The sequence below is a fragment of the Canis aureus genome, chromosome 33 (genome assembly GCF_053574225.1).
Source record: "Canis aureus isolate CA01 chromosome 33, VMU_Caureus_v.1.0, whole genome shotgun sequence".
NCBI lineage: Eukaryota > Metazoa > Chordata > Mammalia > Carnivora > Canidae > Canis > Canis aureus.
Genome location: NC_135643.1, coordinates 1,051,585 through 1,069,261, shown reverse-complemented (window position 1 = coordinate 1,069,261; position 17,677 = coordinate 1,051,585). Strand labels below are relative to the sequence as shown.

At 40.2% G+C, this 17,677-nt stretch overlaps 1 protein-coding gene across 4 annotated transcripts in view; it reads left to right on the top strand.

The window, feature by feature from the left end:
• Window positions 1–17,677, top strand: part of SCARB2 (scavenger receptor class B member 2) — a 75,321-nt gene that overhangs the window by 50,537 nt on the left and 7,107 nt on the right. For all 4 annotated transcript variants that reach the window (XM_077882527.1, XM_077882526.1, XM_077882528.1 and 1 more), the window contains 4 exons: window positions 4,326–4,445; window positions 7,353–7,522; window positions 14,069–14,187; window positions 15,503–15,576. In XM_077882527.1, coding sequence (XP_077738653.1) covers window positions 4,326–4,445; window positions 7,353–7,522; window positions 14,069–14,187; window positions 15,503–15,576 — 483 coding nt within the window. The remainder of the gene's footprint in view (window positions 1–4,325; window positions 4,446–7,352; window positions 7,523–14,068; window positions 14,188–15,502; window positions 15,577–17,677) is intronic.

Here is a 17,677-nt window from a genome sequence, read left to right as displayed (position 1 = left end):
TGGGATTTTGATGGTTTCCTATCTCACATTTAGGTCTTTTATCTATTTTGAATTTATCTTTGGGAATGGTGAAAGAGAGTGGTCCAGTTTCATTCTTCTGCATGTTGTCCAGTTCTCCCAACACCACTGTTGAAGAGAGTGTCTTTTCCAGTGGATATTCATTCCTACTTTGTTGAAGATTAGTTGACCATAGAGTCGAGGGTCCATTTTTTGATTCTCTATTCTGTTCCACTGATCTCTGTATCTGTTTTTGTGGCAGTACCACACTGTCTTGATGATTACATGTTTGTGATATAGCTTGAAGTCCAAAATTATGATGCCTCCAGCTTTGCTTTTCTTTTTCAAAATTACTTTGATTATTCATGGTCTTTTATCATTCCACACAGATTTTAGGATTGTTTGTTCCAGCTCTGTGAAAAATGCTGGTGGTATTTTGATAGGGATTGCATTAAATGTATAGATTGCTTTGGGTAGTACAGACATTTTAACAGTAATTGTTCCTCCAATCCATGAGCATGGAATGCTTTCCTATTTCCTTGTTTCATATGTGTTCTATAGGTTTCAGAGTATAGATTTTTTTTTTTACCTCTTTGTTTAGGTTTATCCCTAGGTATCTTTTTTTTTTTAATTATTATTTATTTATGATAGTCACACACACAGAGAGAGAGGCAGAGACATAGGCAGAGGGAGAAGCAGGCTCCATGCACCGGGAGCCCGACGTGGGATTCGATCCCGGGTCTCTAGGATAACGCCCTGGGCCAAAGGCAGGCGCTAAACCGCTGCGCCACCCAGGGATCCCTATCCCTAGGTATCTTATGGTTTCAGTGCAATTATAAATGGGATCAATTCCTTGATTTCTCTTTCTGCTGCTTCATTATTGGTGTACGGAAATGCAACAGATTTCTATACATTGGTTTTGTATCCTGTGACTTTGCTGAATTAGTGTATCCATTCTAGCAATTTTTTGGTGGAGTCTTTCAGGTTTTCTATATAGAATATCATGTCCTCTGCAAATAATGAAAGTTTGATGTTTTTTTTCCTTTCTGATTTGGAAGCCTTTGTCTCTTTTTTGTTGTCTGACTGCTGAGGCTAGGACTTCTATTACTATGTTAAATAACAATAGTGAGAGGCGACCATCCTGTTGTGTACCTGACTTTAGAGGAGAAGCTCTCAGTTTTTTCCCACTGAGAATGTTATTAGCTGTAGGTCTTTGTATATGGCCTTTATGATGTTGAGATCTGTTCCCTCTATCCCTGTTTTGTTCAGGATTTTTGTCAAGAATGGATGCTGTATTTTGTCAAATGTTTTTTCTGCATCTTTTGACAGGACCATATGGTTCTTATCCTTTCTTTTATTACTGTGATGTATCATGTTGATTGATTTGTGAATATTGAACAACCCTTGCAACCCAGGAATAAATTCCACTTGGTCATGGTGAATAATTATTTTAATGTAATATTGGAATCAATTTGCTAGTATCTTGTTTAGAATTTTTGCATCCATTTTCATCAGGGAAATTGGCCTGTAATTCTCTCTTTTTTTTTTAAAGATTTTATTTATTTATTCATGAGAGACAGAGAGAGAGAGAGGCAGAGACACAGGCAGAGGGAGAAGCAGGCTCCATGCAGGGAGCCTGACGTGGGACTCGATCCCGGGTCTCCAGGATCACACCCCGGGGCTGCAGGCGGCACTAAACTGCTGCGCCACCAGGGCTGCCCTGTAATTCTCTTTTTTAGTGGGGTCTTTGTCTGGTTTTGGAATCAAGGTAATACTGGCCTTATAGAATGAGTTTGGAAGTTTTCCTTCCATTTCTATTTTTGGAATAGTTTGAGAAGAATAAATACTAACTATTCCTTAACTGTGTGGTATTTCCCTGGAAGCTATCTGGTCCTGGACTCTTGTTTGTTGGAAGAATTTTGATTACTGATTCAATTTCTTTGCTGCTTATTGGTTCCTATTTCAGTTTTGGTAGTTTATATGTTTCTAGGAATTTATCCATTTCTTCCATCTTGCCCAATTTGTTGACATACAATTTTGCATAAACCTTCATAATTGTTTGTATTTCTGTGGTGTTGATTGTGATCACTCCTCTTTCATTTGTGATTTTATTTATTTGGGTCCTTTCTGTTTTCTTTTTGATAAGTCTGGCTCAGGATCTATTAATTTTATGAAGTCTTTCAAAGAATGAGCTCCTAGTTTCATTGATCTGTTCTATTGTATTTTTTGTTTCTGTATCATTTATTTCTGCTCTAATCTTTATTGTTTCCCTTCTTCTGCTGGCTCTGGCTTTATTTGCTATTCCTTTTGTAGATCTTTTAGTTGTAAGGTTAAGCTGTGTGTTTGAGGCTTTTCTTGCTTCTTGAGGTAGGTCTGTATTGCTATATACGTCCCTCCTAGGAACCCAAAGGTTTTAGGGTGTCATGTTTTCATTTTCATTTGCTTCCATTGTTTTTTAAATTTCTCCTTTAATTTATTGTTAACCTATTCATTCTTTAATAGAATGGGATGTTCTTTAACCTTCAAGTATTTGTGGTCTTTCCAAATTTTTTCTTGTGGTTGACTTGCAAGTTTCATAGCGCTATGGTCTGAAAATATGCATGGTATGATCTCAATACTTTTGTACTAGTTGAAACCTGATTTGGGACCCAGTATATGATCTATTTTGGAGAATGTTCCATGTGCATTCAAAAAGAATGTGTATTCTGTTGCTTTAGGATGAAATGTTCTGATTATATCTGTTAAATTCATCTTGTCCAGTGTGTTATTCGAAGCCACTGTTTCTTTATTAATCTAATGCTTAGATGATCTGTCCATTGCTGTAAGTGAGGTGTTAAAGTCCCCTACTATTATTGTATTGTTAGCAATGAGTTTATTTATGTTTGTTATTAATTGGGAGGCATAAATATTTACAATTGTTGTATCTTCTTGTTGAATAGACCCCTTCTTCATCTCCTGTTACAGTCTTTGGTTTAAAAGCTAGTTTGTCTCATATGTGTATGGCTACTTCAGCTTTCTTTTGGTGTCCATTAGCATGATAAATGATTTTCCATCCCCTCACTTTCATTCTCCAGGTATCTTTAGGTCTAAAATGAGTCTCTTGTGAACCACATATAGTTGGGTCTTTTTTTTTTTTTTAACCCATTCTGATACCTCAGGCATATTACTATATCTGTTTTGATTAGACCCCTGGCTGTGACCTCTTCATGTTCCTTCTTTTGGGATGAATTCCTCCATCTTGGCATTTTGGCATTTTGTCTAGGCCTCTGTCTTCTGTATCTTAGGAAAGCCTGTTATGTTTCTTGTTCTTGAGAGTAATGGCTTATATTAAGAAGAGGTCATATAGTGTCCAGGGCCTGGCACTCAGGAAGTGTCTCTGGTGTGTGCTGTGTGCACTCTGCTGTTGTGTTTTTGGCTGCTTTCCTCAGGTCAGGCCTCTGCAGAGTTTCACCTTGCCTGCAGTGGGGTGTGTTTGGATCTTGTCCAGTATGTGATGAGTTTTAAGTAGGTGTGTTTTGGTCAGCTTCTTAAAAGAGACTAAATCCTATTTCCCCTATAACTTAAGCTTTTCAACGCTGTATGGTCAGTACACTTGGTGTGTGTGGGTGTTTTGTGCTGGTATTCTGGGGGAGGGGCCAGCTTTCTGCTCTCTGACTCTCAGGCACCCTTGCCCTAGTTCAGAAGCACCTGCAGAGCCCAGCAGGGGCAGGGCTTGGTGTAAGTGGCGCAAACCTCCACTCTGGGGCGCTGTGCTGCTCACTGAAGTGCATCTGCAGACTTCACACCTCCTACCTTCCATGATGAGGCCTCTTTTCTCCCTCTAGTGGTGTAATTTGTTCTCTCCGTCCTCAGATAGATTCCCTAGGTGTTCAGAATGATGTGATGTTTATCCAGCTGTGTTTAAGTGACAAGATAAGCATGAGATCCTCCTCTGCCTCTGCCACCTCAACTCTTTCTTCAAGAGCTGAACAGAACCATCCCGAGGTCTCCCGTCTGCGGGCTAGCTCTGAACAAGGCTGTTGTTCATGCTAAATTGAATCAGTTTTAAGAAAATGGGTATTTCTAAACCTCTACATAGGATACTCTTTTTGCAGAAAGGAAAGAGGGATTTTTGGACATTGCCTCTATCAGAATTGATTCAGGGATCAAGTGCCTACTATTACCCCCTCTTAATCCAGTCCCTAACTAGCATTCCCTTTGTGTCTGCAGATGGATAAGATTCTATGGATAGCTGGCTCCCAATTCAGGCTTGAAAAGTCCTGACCATCTGAGAGGATCTAAAATCAAATTTGATAGTCTTGATTCTTTCTTGTGCTTATCAATCGCAGGTCGCTTGACTGGTGGACAACAGACAAATGCAATATGATTAATGGAACAGATGGAGATTCTTTTCACCCGTTGATAGACAAAGACGAAATTCTTTATGTCTTCCCATCTGAATTTTGCAGGTAAGAACTTTACAGATAAGTTCTTTGACTGCAAGACCACCAAAAATGTGAGGAATATATGCAGCTACCCTTCATAGGTGTGGACATTTATGCTTCATCAATGATGAATGCCGATAGCATACTGAGACACGCTGTGGGGCAGTGGTTCGCAGCGGGCTCCAGAGCGAGACTGCATTGGTTCATTTGAACACCAGCTCCAACACGTAGTGCTGTGTGACCTTGGGAAAGTTATTCAACCACTTTGTGCCTCACTTTCCTCATTTGTAAAATAAAGACAGAAATAGTTGCCTACCTTGGGAGTTGTTATGAGGACAAATGCATTATTCTTAGTGAAATACTTAGCCCAGGGCCTGTCTACGGTAAACACTCAGTAATGGCTCTTAGTTATTTGATATGCTCTGTCAAGCATGATACTTAACCTGGTCTTCCAGTCAACAGGTAACCTCTACATAGAAGATAAACCAAACTGAGGTCTCTGGTTCAGAGTTCCCTTAGATTATACCTGCTCCCGCCTGCCCTGTAAGCTCTCCCTCCCTCCCACCTGCTCCTGCATGATTATGGCTCCTCTATGGGCAAGAAAGCATCCCACTCTCCATCCTGATTCCCATACCCCCATCAGCCACTGCCCTTTCTCTGCTCTTCACCCTCAAACTGCCTGAATGAATGGCTGATTCACACTGGCTCCAGATCCTCCCTTACTTATCCTGGCAAGCCTTTTTATGAAACTTCTCAAAGTCCCAAGTGACTTAGTTGCATTTGACGCTGTTGATTCAATATCCTGAATAATTGCTGTTCTTTTGGCATTCTGTAGCTCACATAATTGCACCACCTACCCAGTCCAGCCTGCCGGAAATATTGGTGGCATTATACATTTCCCTTCTCTCCTGCATCGAATTTGCTACCAAATCTGCTACTGGATGCTGGGATGCCTTCTCAGAGAGAGCTCTTGCATCTGCCCCCACCTCTCCATCGTTGCTGCCTGTGCCACGGCTCACATCCCTTCCAGCTCTCCCACAGAATACCACCGTCCCTGTCCCTCTCTCACTGGCTGCCCTTATCCGTACATATTGTGGAAGGCCAGAAGGAATAGAAAGTGCATTTGAATGCAGTGAGTGAAACCAGGCAACCAAAAGTGCAGTGGGTGGCCTCTTACAAGATCTGGTGCAGAGGAAACATGTTCTTATCTGGCACAACCACTTTTGAAGGGCCACTTGGCAGTGTTCAGTAGAGCCAAAGATGTGCAAACTCCACAGTGCTTCACTATTTTCCTGTGTAAGTTCGCTGGCCTGAAGAACCCTTGCATAGACATATAAGGAGATGTGTACAGAAAAGTTCATTGCAACATGGTTTTAGTAGTGGAATATTGGAAGCAATTTAAATCTCTCTATATATTTTAATTATCATATTATTTTAAAATTTTAATTCCAGTATAGTTAACATACAGTATTAAATTAGTTTTAAGTGTATGATATAGTGATTCAATAATTCTCTATATTACTCAGTGCTCATTTAAGTCTCTATAAAAAGGAGGATATAAATAAATTGTGGTGTATTCATATGATGGAATATTGTATAAGATTTAACATCTGAGAACCAGGGGCACCTGGGTGGCTCAGTCAGTTAAGTGTCTGCCTTCAGCTGAGGTCATGATCCTGGGGTCCTGGGATTGAACCCCATGTCAGGCTCCCTGCTCAGCAGGAAGTCTGCTTCTCCCCCTTCCTCTGCCCCTCCCTCCAGTTTATGCATGCTCACTCTCTCTCTAATAAATAAATAAAATCTTAAAAAATTATAAAATATGAGAACCAGACAATGCAATGTTATCAATCTTAATAATGTCATACTGAATGAAGAAGCAAATTACAGGAAGAGAACATGGTATACTGTTTATCTATAACACTTAAAAATAGCAAACCATGCCACATATTGTTTGTGAGTGTGCACATTGGTGAAAGGATAACAGCCTGCAAGGGATGGATAAACCCCAAGTTCAGGATACTGCTTACCTCTGGGGACTCAGAGAAAGGCTAGAATGAGGAGTATGATGTAGGAGCAGTTTTATCTGTAATGTACTTTTTATTTATCTGAGTAGTATTTGTTCTAAAAGGTATTTATAATAGTATTTTTCTGTCTGCCCAAAATATTTTATTTAGAAAATGCTATAGGAGTGGGATGTGAGTACAATGCAGTGTTATTTACAACCCTACAAGAGACGTATCCCACCTCGGGTTCAAGGATGAAGAAGTCAGGCCCAGAAAGCATTTCACTTTGGCCTGCAATGAAGGGCTGAAGTATCACTTGAGACAGTGTGTATGAGAGTGTTGTGTCTATCATTCAGGTGCTATGAAAACACTATTGAGATAAATGGCTGCAATAATAAACATCAAAATAAATCCCCAAATACGGAAACTTTTTATTTGAGAGAAATGGGTATCAAAGTATACATTCAAATCAAATGTCTGGCCAATGCACACTTTTCAAGTGCTTACAAATCTATCTGGCTGAGCCTTTTGCCACCTTTTCTGCTTTTGCTTTGCCTCTGCCTCCCCCTTGCTTCTGCTCTGTCCATACTGGCATGTGTCCATGCTGGGTTAGACAACTCTTTTATTTCTTTCAATTTGAGTCTCTGTCTTCAATGTCATCTTCATTTCCTATCACACATTTTTTCCCTTGGCCTTGGTTGGCTGTTACTACAGCAGCTACCTCTTAAACATTTTTCATGATAATTCCTCTTCTACATTGAGTGGTGTGAGTTCCTCTCAAGCTTTCTTTTGCATCTTAATTTCCCACTAAACTTAATTTCCCGTAAACTTTAGCCACGTTGTACCTGAACAGTTGTGAACTTACTGGTCTGGGGCCGACTGCACTGACCAGAGCCCACACTGATTTTTCCTTCTTACTTCCTACCAGATCAGTGTATATAACTTTCAGTGACTTCAAGAGTGTGCAGGGACTGCCTGCCTTTCGGTATAAAGTGCCTGGAGAAGTATTAGCCAATACCTCAGACAATGCCGGCTTCTGTGTGCCTAAGGGAAACTGCCTGGGCTCAGGAGTTTTGAATATCAGCATCTGCAAGAATGGTAAGAGCTCAGGGAAGGGACATGATTCTGTGTGTCTAGAATGCAGGGTTAGTGTTCTTCAACAAAGAATGTTGTCAACCCAAATGAAATAGTGATTCTGACTTTTCACAAATAATATTTCACAATATGGCTATTAAATGGTAAAAGATTACTGGCTTCTCTGTATTGCTTGTTTTTTTAAAATTGAAGGTATGCTTGACACATAACATTATATTAGTTTCTGGTATACAATATAACAATTCAATATTTGTATATATTGTAAAATGATCACTGCAATAAGTCTGGTTAACATCTGTCACCATACCTAGTTATAAAAAAGATGTTTTTCTTGTGATGAAGACTTTGAAGATCTATTCTCTTAGCATCTTGTAAATATGCAATATATTATTATTAACTATATTACATCCCTGTAACATTTATAACTGGAAATATGCACCTATTGACCCCTTTCAGCCATTTCTCCCACCCTAACCCTGCCACTTCTAGAACCACTGATCTGTTCTCTGTCTATGAGCTTGATTTATTGTTGCTATTGTTTTTAAATTCTACATGTAACTGAGATCATAGGTATTTGTCTTTGTCTGACTCATTTCACTTAGCGTAATGCCCTCAAGATCCATCCCTGTTGCTGCACATGGCAAGATTTCATGCTTTAAAAAAAAAAAAAAAAAGATTTCATGCTTTTTTATGGCTGAATAGTTCCACCGTGTCTGTATGTGTGTGCACATATATATGCACCACAACTTATTTATTAATTCATCCACTGATGGACAGTTAGGTTATTTCCGTATCTTAGTTATTGAAAATAATGCTGCAATGAACATAGGGGTGCATATATCTTTTCAAATTAGTTTTTTGTTTTTGTTTTTTTTTGTTTTTTTGTTTTTTTTTGGATAAATACCCAGAAGTGGAATTGCTGGATTGTATGGTGGGTCTATTTTTAATTTTTAAAATATTTTTATTTATAAGAGAGAGAGAGAGGGAGAGTTTGCATGTGAGCAAGAGGAGGGGCAGAGGGACAGGGAGAGAGAGAATCTCAAGCAGACTCTGCCTTGAGCATGGAACCTGACGTAGGGCTCAATCTCATGACTCTGAGATCATGACCTGAGCTGAAATCAAGATTTGAACACTTAAGCAACTGAGCCACCCAGGTGCCCCTATTTTTAATTTTTTTGAGAAACCTTTATATTGTTTTCTACAGTAGTGGCACCAATTTACATTCCCATCAACAGTACACAAGGGTTCCCTTTTCTCTGCATCCTCACCAACACCTATTGTTTCTTGTGTTGTTGATTTTAGCTATTCTAACAGGTGTGAAGTAATATCTCATTGTGGCTCTGGTTTGCATTTCCCTGCTGATTAATGATGTTGAACACCTTTTCATGAAGCCATTTGCCATTTGTATATCTCCTTTAGAAAAATGTCTACTCAGATCCTCTGCCCATTTTTCAATTGAATTGTTTGGAATTTTTGCTATTTAGTTGCATGAGTTCTTTATATAGTTTGGATATTAACCCCTTACAGTTATATGATTTGCAAATATTTTCTCCCAGTCAGTAGGTTTCATTTTGTTGGTGGTTTCCTTTGTTATGCAAAAGTTTCTTAGTTTCTGTGGTCTCATTTGTTTATTTTTGCTTTTGCTTTTGGAGTGAGATCCAAAAAGTATCACTAATACTTATGTCATGGAGCTTACTGTCTATGCTTTCTTATAGGAGTTTTATGGTTTCAGGTCTCATATTTGAGTCTTTAATCTATTTTGAGTGAATTTTTGTGTATGGTACAAGAAAGTGGTCCAGTTTCATTGTTTTGCATGTGGCTGTCCAGTTTTCCCAACACAGTTATTGAAGACTCTGTTCTTGCCTTATGGTATATTCTTGGGTCCTTTGTCATAAATTAATTGACTGAATGTGCATGGGTTTTATATCTGGACTCTATTCTGTTCTACTGACGCGTCTATTTTATGCCAATTCCATACTGTTTTGCCATACCATGGCCTTGTAATATAGTTTGAAATTGGGGAGTGTGATACCTTTAGCTTTGTTTTTCTTTCTTTGTCTCTTATTAAAGTCTCTCTCTCTCTCTTTTTTTTTTTTTTAAGTCTGTTTTGTCTGATGTAACTCCAGCTATCCCAGATTCCTTTTGATTTCCAATTACATGGAATATCTTCTTCCCTCCATTATGGTCGGTCTGTGCATGTCTTTACATTTGAGATGAAGCTCTTTAGGCAGCATATGGATGGGTCTTGTAATTTTTTAAAAATTTTTATTTATTCATGAGAGACACAGAAAGAGAGGCAGAGATATAGGCAGAGGGAGAAGCAGGCTCCCTGAAGGGAGCCTGATGCAGGACTCAATCCCAAAACCCTGAGATTACCACCTTAGCCAAAGGCAGGAGCTCAACCACTGAACCACCCAGGTGCCCCAATTTATGATGATTTCAAAGCAGAGTTAGTTTTACACCCTGCCGCAGATCTCCGGGTATTTCTGAATGTCTGAGCTGCTCAGGTCCTTTCCGTGAATGAGACAGAATTATTGGTGGCACAACTGGAAAAAGCATTTTCTTCATCTTGAGAACTAATTTTGACAATCACAATTATTCACAATATTCTTACTAGATAGGCATCCAGAGGCCTCTTTTTATAATTGTGGAAACCAGGGCCCAGAGAGGGAAAATGATTTTTATAAAATTTTATCTCTGAGCAAATCCCTGCTAAAACTTAGGTTCTTCTCCTGTTGCTACTGTGATGCTTCTTAGGCTACAATTCCTCTTTGAAGTTTCTTCTGAGGAATTTTGGAACCCATCTTTCCTGAATAAAGTTGCCTTTACCCCCTGAATAAAGTCCTGTGCTAACTTTTGCCCTCTTATCTAATTTGCCTGAAAAAAATCTCCTTTTGGGGTAAGTCTGAGGTCAGCAGTATACCTCCCTATTTTCTGTCTGCTAGGGTAGTGGCTCCTAAATTTGGTCTTGCATGAGAATTGTCTGGAGAGTCATTAAAAATATGTCCTGGGGCCCACCTGCTGGGGCCCCAGAACCTGTATTTTTAACATGAGCTCCAGGTGATTCTCATGAGAATGGTGCCTATACTATTTGGGAACCACTGAGCCACGGTACATGGTACCCCTCCCTAGAGATAAGACCAAAGGTATGTGGGAGCAAGTGCCTGATTCTGACCTGTCCTGCTTTCTTACTAGGTGAGTGGTCCTGAAAGAGTGTCCTGCCCACACAGTCCAGGTACCTCCAGCTCCAGGCACAAGTATAGGCATATTTTTTCTCATTATTTTGTTAACAATCTGCTTCCTCAAGAAGTTGACGTCCTAATCAGCCAAGATTCTGTTTGGCAACTCAATCTCTTGGTACAATCCTTTTCTTCTTGCCTCTTATAGACTCTCAGATATGGACTGAAAAGTGAAACCTTCTGGGATTATCATCCAGTGTTTTGAATTTCCCCAGAGAACCTTTTGGATGGTGGGATGGGTCAGTGTTCTGGAGTCAGTTAGATCTGGGTTTGGTTCATATTCTGTTAGCCCAGTAACCAAGTTGGTTGAGGAGGATCCTTGACCTTAGTTTTCTCATCTGTAATGTGGGGGTGATGATAACTCCCTTGGAAGGTTGTGTGAAGGTTAGAGATTATGTATATAAAACACTGAAGATATGTCTGGCCCTTATCAAGTTCCCAATAAATCTTTAAAAATACATTTTAAAGATCATTTTAGGTCACAAAGAAGGAAAATATGACGTTGTGAAACTGTTTAGTGAACAGTTTCTTCCTAAACAAAACGCATAGATGTAACAGATGATATGTATCTTAAGCCATGGCTGGTAGATGTATAAGCAAATCTAAATTATTTGGCAGTAAGCTAATTTCTCCAAATGTATATTTCCCTGGTAGCAATTATTGGATCCCTCTCTCCTCTTCAATAGCATAATCTAGAATAGGTTTTCTTTAATAACTTGTTTCCCTATTTGCTCTTTTTAACATATAGTGTTATATTAGTTTCAGATGCACAACATAGTGATTTGACTATTCTATATATTAACAGTCACCACAATAAGTGTAGCCACCATCTGTCACCATACAACATTGTTACAATATTGTTGACTATATTCCTTATGCTGTGCTATTCATGTCTGTGGCTTATTTATTTCATAACTGGAAGTTTGTACCTCTTAATCCCCTTCACCTATTTCACCCAACTCCCCCAGTCATCACCTACTCTCCAGCAACCACCACATTGTTCCCTGTATTTATGTCTGTTTCTGTTTTGTTTGTTCATTTGTTTTGATTTTTTAGATACCACAAATAAGAAATTATGTGGTATTTGTTTTTCTCTGTCTGACTTATTTCACTTAGCATAATACCCTCTGGGTCCATCCATATTGTCACAAATGGCAAGATCTCATTCTTTTTTATGCCTCAGTAATATTCTATTATATATGGCTACCACATGTTCTTTATCCATTCATCTATTGCTGGCAGTATTGTAAGTAATGCTTCAGTGAACATAGGGGTGCCTGTATCTTTTCAAATTAGTATTTTCATTCTCTTTGGGTAAATACTCAGTAATAGAATTACCAGATTACATGGTATTTCTATTTTTACTTTTTGATTTTTTTTTTTTTTTTATTTATGATAGGCACACAGTGAGAGAGAGAGAGGCAGAGACACAGGCAGAGGGAGAAGCAGGCTCCGTGCACCGGGAGCCCGATGTGGGATTCGATCCCGGGTCTCCAGGATCGCGCCCTGGGCCAAAGGCAGGCGCCAAACCGCTGCGCCACCCAGGGATCCCTATTTTTACTTTTTGGAAGAAACGCTACACTATTTTCCACTGTGATGATACCAATTTCCATTCCCATCAACAGTGCACAAGGGTTACTTTTTTCCCATGTTCTCAGCAACATTTGTTATTATAATCTTGTCTTTTTGATACTAGCTATTCCAACAGGTATGATGTGATATCTTCCTGTTGTTTTGGTTTGCATTTCTCTGATGATTAGTGATGTTGAGCAATTTTTTCATGTGTCTGTTAGCCAACTGGATATCTTCTTTGGAGAAATGTCTATGCAGGTCCTCTGCCCATTTTTTCGATATATTATTTATTTTTTTCAGTGTTTAGTTGTATAAGTTCTTCATATATTTTAGATACTAACCCCTTACCAGATAATATTATTTGGAAATATCTTCTCCTGTTTAGTAGGTTGCCTTTTTCTTTTGTTGATAGTCTTTGCTGCGCAAAAGGATTTTGTTCTGGTGTGGTCCCAATAGTTTATTTTTGCTTTTGTTTCCCTTGCCAGAGGAGACATATCTATAAATATGTTGTTAAGTCCAATGTCCAAGAGATTATTGCCTGTTTTTTTCTAAGAGTCTATGGTTTCAGGTCTCATAGTCAGGTCTTTAATCTGTTTTGAGTTTATTTTTGAATATGGCGTAGGAAAGTGGTCCAGTTTCTTTCTTTTTTTTTTTTTTACATGTAGCTGGCCAGTTTCCCCAACATGATTTATTAAAGAGATTGCCTTTCCCCCCATTGTATGTTCTTGCTTCCTTTGTCATAAATTAATTGACCATGTAAGTGTGGGTTTATTTCTGGCCTTCCTATTCTGTCCTTGATCTCTGTGTCGGCTTTTAAGCCAGTACCATTCTGTTTTGACTAATAAAGCTTTGTAGTATATCTTGAAATCTGGAATTGTGATATCTCCAGCTTTATTCTTTCTCAAGATCACTTTGACCCTTCAGGATCTTTTGTAGATTCTTACAAATTTTAGGACTATTTGTTCTAGTTCTGTGAAGAATACTATTGGTATTTTAACAGGAATTGCATTGATTCTGTAGATTGCTTTGGCTATCATGGACATTCTCTATTTGATTCTTAAAAGAATAGGGAAGAAAATAAAAGAAAAAACAGAGTCTTCATGTGGGCAGACCTTGATCTAGGCAGAGGCTGGGCAGATAGCATGACCAGGCAAAGTCTTAAAAAATTCTGTATCAACATATGCAGGAGAAGAAAGCCTGTCTTAGATAAACCAAGAAAAACAGAAAAGCAGGCAAAAAAAAAAAAAAAAAAAAAAAGTTCTTTCATTGGTAGAGATTTGCAGTTGAAACAGTGCTTTCAGATGATACATCTCTCATTCAATTAGAATTCTGCCTTCATCACCTGATAGCTGGATGTGAACTTCGCTTTCCTCAAGTGCAAAATGAAATTAATAGTTTTAACTTACTAGGGCTGCTGGGAATATTAATTAAAATAATGTGTGTATACCTTTATTTTTCATAGGTGCAGTAAATACTGAAGACTATATAATTTAGCCATGACTTCAATGTATATTGTAGAATAAAATCATGTTAGGGTAAATGAGATGTCAGAAAAAGAAGTATAAATCCCAAACTAGGAGGTGTTGAATGGAATTTTGCCTGTCCCATTCCTCCACGCAAGTCTCCTTACATATAGAATTTCCCCCTTTCTAGGAACCAAGTTTATGGTCAGGAACCTTATATTCATCTTGGACTTTCAAGAACCATATCATTTCTTTCTATTTTCCTCAAAATTCAGGTGCACCCATTATTATATCTTTCCCACACTTCTACGAAGCCGACAAGAAGTTTGTTTCTGCCATAGACGGGATGCGTCCAAATAAGGACTACCATGAGACCTTTGTGGACATTAATCCAGTGAGTACACACATCTTCCTGGTAAAAGCATGCATTTGATTCTGCTTACTCGGTGTTTTCTGGTTTAGCCTGAGCAGTGTTAATGTACTATCTCCCTGCCATATACATATTCAAGTGGAGAAGACTCAGCTCAGTGCATGTGATGCGCAGTCTCACGGCCTGCCTGGCTGAACTCTGTGGCTCTAATACGCAGAAACGTCAGCAAACCCGCTTTGACAAAAAAGCACTTCTGAACATTGCATCACTGGAGCAACTGGGCCTGGACCCATGTAACCTGGCAGTGTTCTGTTGCCAGCCTTAGACTTGAACGAACATACCTTCTCCCACTGGCAGACAGATCAGCAAGGCTGAAGACAAACATTCTTTTGCTTACCGCGGGGAAGGTTTGGTTGAAATTTAAATATATGTATTAGCTTCAGTTACTTTTGGCAAACCTCGTTCTACGGGCACTCTTGAGAGTTTATTGTATGAGATGATTAATTTAAAAGGCATTAGAAATACATATGCTTTCATCCTGTTGTCAAAGAGGAGAAAAGCTAAAGCCACGCCAAAAGGAAGGGAATCTCCTTTTACTATAGGAGAGCCTCTCCCTTTAGTAACCGAGTTAAAGGTCAGATACCTTCATTCTTGGGATTTCACATACATGGAAGAGTGAAGCAAAAGCAGTAACAGTGTCGAGCACAGCAATCTATGGCAATTCGCTCTTGTAGCTGAGAAATCAGTGTCTTATCATTTTCTGAAAAAGATCAGGTGTTTTCCCCCTTCTCTCTCTTAACCTTCAGTCTGTTCCTCTTCCTCAGCTGACCTGTGGGCAGGCGTTTGTCCCCGAGGGAGGGCCGGGCAGAGCCCCTAGACCTCAGCGCGGGGATGAGGCGGCCTCAGGGGACACGTAAGGGGATCCGGTAGCAGCAGTTGCTTTCCCGGCTTGGTGGTGGTGGTGGCGGTCCTGACCATACCAGGAACCACACCCTGGCTCAGCGCTCCCTCCTGCCAGGGTCACCTAGGGCTTTCCTGTCTGAAGTGGTGGCACCTTGGGTGCCTGCTAGAAACACCCAATGTCCTGCTTCCCTCCAGACCCACTGAATCCCAATCTGCGTCCCCAAGAGCTCACACGCATACTACAGTTGGAGGAGCACTGGTCTCCCGGGCACCCAGCCCCAGCCGCAATGCTCGCTCTGTCCCGGGGTCAGTTGCCCTTGTCCCATCCACTCTTCCTCTCAGATGTGGCAGTGGCCACCCGAGTTGTGAGCACCACACAGAAATGGTGCTCCACTGAGAAAAACTAATGTTTTCTTTCCGCTTCTCTGGTTTGCAGTTGACGGGAATTATCCTAAGAGCCGCCAAGAGGTTCCAGATCAATGTTTATGTCAAAAAGTTAGACGACTTCATGTAAGTTTGACTTCTCTCATCAGAGGCAGGGGGTGGTTTTGCTGCATTGACTTTCTGGTGGGGTCAACAAGGCAGCATTCAAATAGCTGCCTTGGACTTGGGATTTACTTATTTTATTTTATTTTATTTTATTTTATTTTATTTTATTTTATTAAGATTTTATTTATTTATTCATGAGAGACACACAGAGAGAGGCAGAGACACAGGCAGAGGGAGAAGCGGGCTCCATGCAGGGAGCCTGACGTGGGACTCGATCCTGGGTCTCCAGAATCATACCCCGGGCTGAAGGCAGCACTAAACTGCTGAGCCACCGGGGCTGCCCTACTTATTTTATTTAACCGAACATCCATAGTGTGCTTTCCATGGATCACACACTGCTTTAAGCCTCTTACATGCAGTAGCTGATTTATTCCTCATGGTAACCCTGTGTTAGCCCCATTTGACGGATGAGGAAACCAAGGCATAGACAGGTGACATAAGGCTACAGAGTAGCCTCCACTCTGTGCAGTGCTTCCCTTGCCATGACTCTGGTCACCTCCCTTACCTGGCTTCCTACTGCTCCCACCCAGGGCCAGCCACAGGCTCTCAGTTAAAATAGGCTTCTGAGTCCCACCTCTCCTCCCCGCATGCCATCTAAAAACCACCTCTTAATTAAGAGGACTCAGAAGCCTCAGCCTGTGGCAAGGGAAGCACTGCGTGGAATGGGGAGGAGAGACTCTGTAGCCTTAGGGACGCCTGGGTGGTTCAATGGTTGAGTGTCTGCCTTCGGCTCAGGGGTGATCCCAGGGTCTAGGGATCGAGTCCCACGTCGGGCTCCCCACAGGGAAATGGTGCTTCTCCCTCTGCCTGTGTCTCTGCCTCTCTCTCTCTCTCTGTCGCTCATGAATAAATAAAACCTTAGAAAAAGAAAAAGACCTAGAGCCTTAGAATCAAAATGGAATTATGGTCCTGACTCCACTTTTTATTTCTGTTGGCCCTGGACAAATGACTCTGAGCTGTAATTCCCATGTCTTAAACCTGGGACAGGGATGCCTCCCACATGGGACTAGTGTGAGATTTAAATGATATAGTGTCCTCCCAACAGGTGCAGAGCTGGTTCTTGGTTAAGGGCTCTGAGCTCTGATCATACCTAGTGGCCTGGTTACAAAACATTCTGAGGAGGGGTGCCTGGGTGGCTCAGTCAGTTAAGCATCCGATTCTTGATCTTGGCCCAGGTCTTAACCTCAGGGTCGTATGAGTTCAAGCCCCACATTGGGCTCCAGGAACCTACTTAAAAAAAAAATTAAAAAACAAAAACCGTTCTGAGGAATGGCAGCATTGTTCTGCTGGCTGCTGGCCATCCCTCTGATAACTCTTGAGAGAATAGTAATCATTTTGATGAATTTGCTTTCAGCGTCTTGTATTTTGATTAAAATGCTTAATATAAATGTGCAACATTTGGAATTGTTAGACTGACAGATTGGAATCTAGCTTCTGATTGATAAGTGTTTGCAAAGATAACTCAGAAGTCTTTATAAGTTCTGGGCAATTGAATGAAATAAGTGTGCTGGAATTTTTAAATGAACTTCTCTCTCCAGGGGTACCTGGTGGCTAGTCAGTTAAGTATCTGACTCTGATTTCGGCTCAGGTCATGATCTCAGGGTTGTGGGATGGAGCCCCACATTGGGCTCAGCCCTCAGTGGGGGTCTGCTTGTCATTCTCCCTCCTCTTCTGCCCCTCCCCCTGCTCACACAACTTATCTCTCTGGGCCAGGATGTCTATAAAATAATCTCATATTTTGTCTTTTTATAAATTGCGGTATAATTGACATACATTATATTAGTTTCCAGTATACAATATAATGATTTGATTTTTTTTTATATATTACAAAACAATCACCACAATAATAATAATAGTTATTATCTGTCACCACAGTAGGCACAGAATTTCTTTCTTGGGATGAGAACTTTTAAGTTCTATTCTCATAGCAACTTTCAGCTATGCATTACAGTACTATTAACTAAAATAGCCATGCTGTACTTCACATCCCTAGGACTTACTTATTTTATAACTCGAAGTTTGTACATTTGGACTCCCTCCATCCATTTTGCCAACCCCCCTA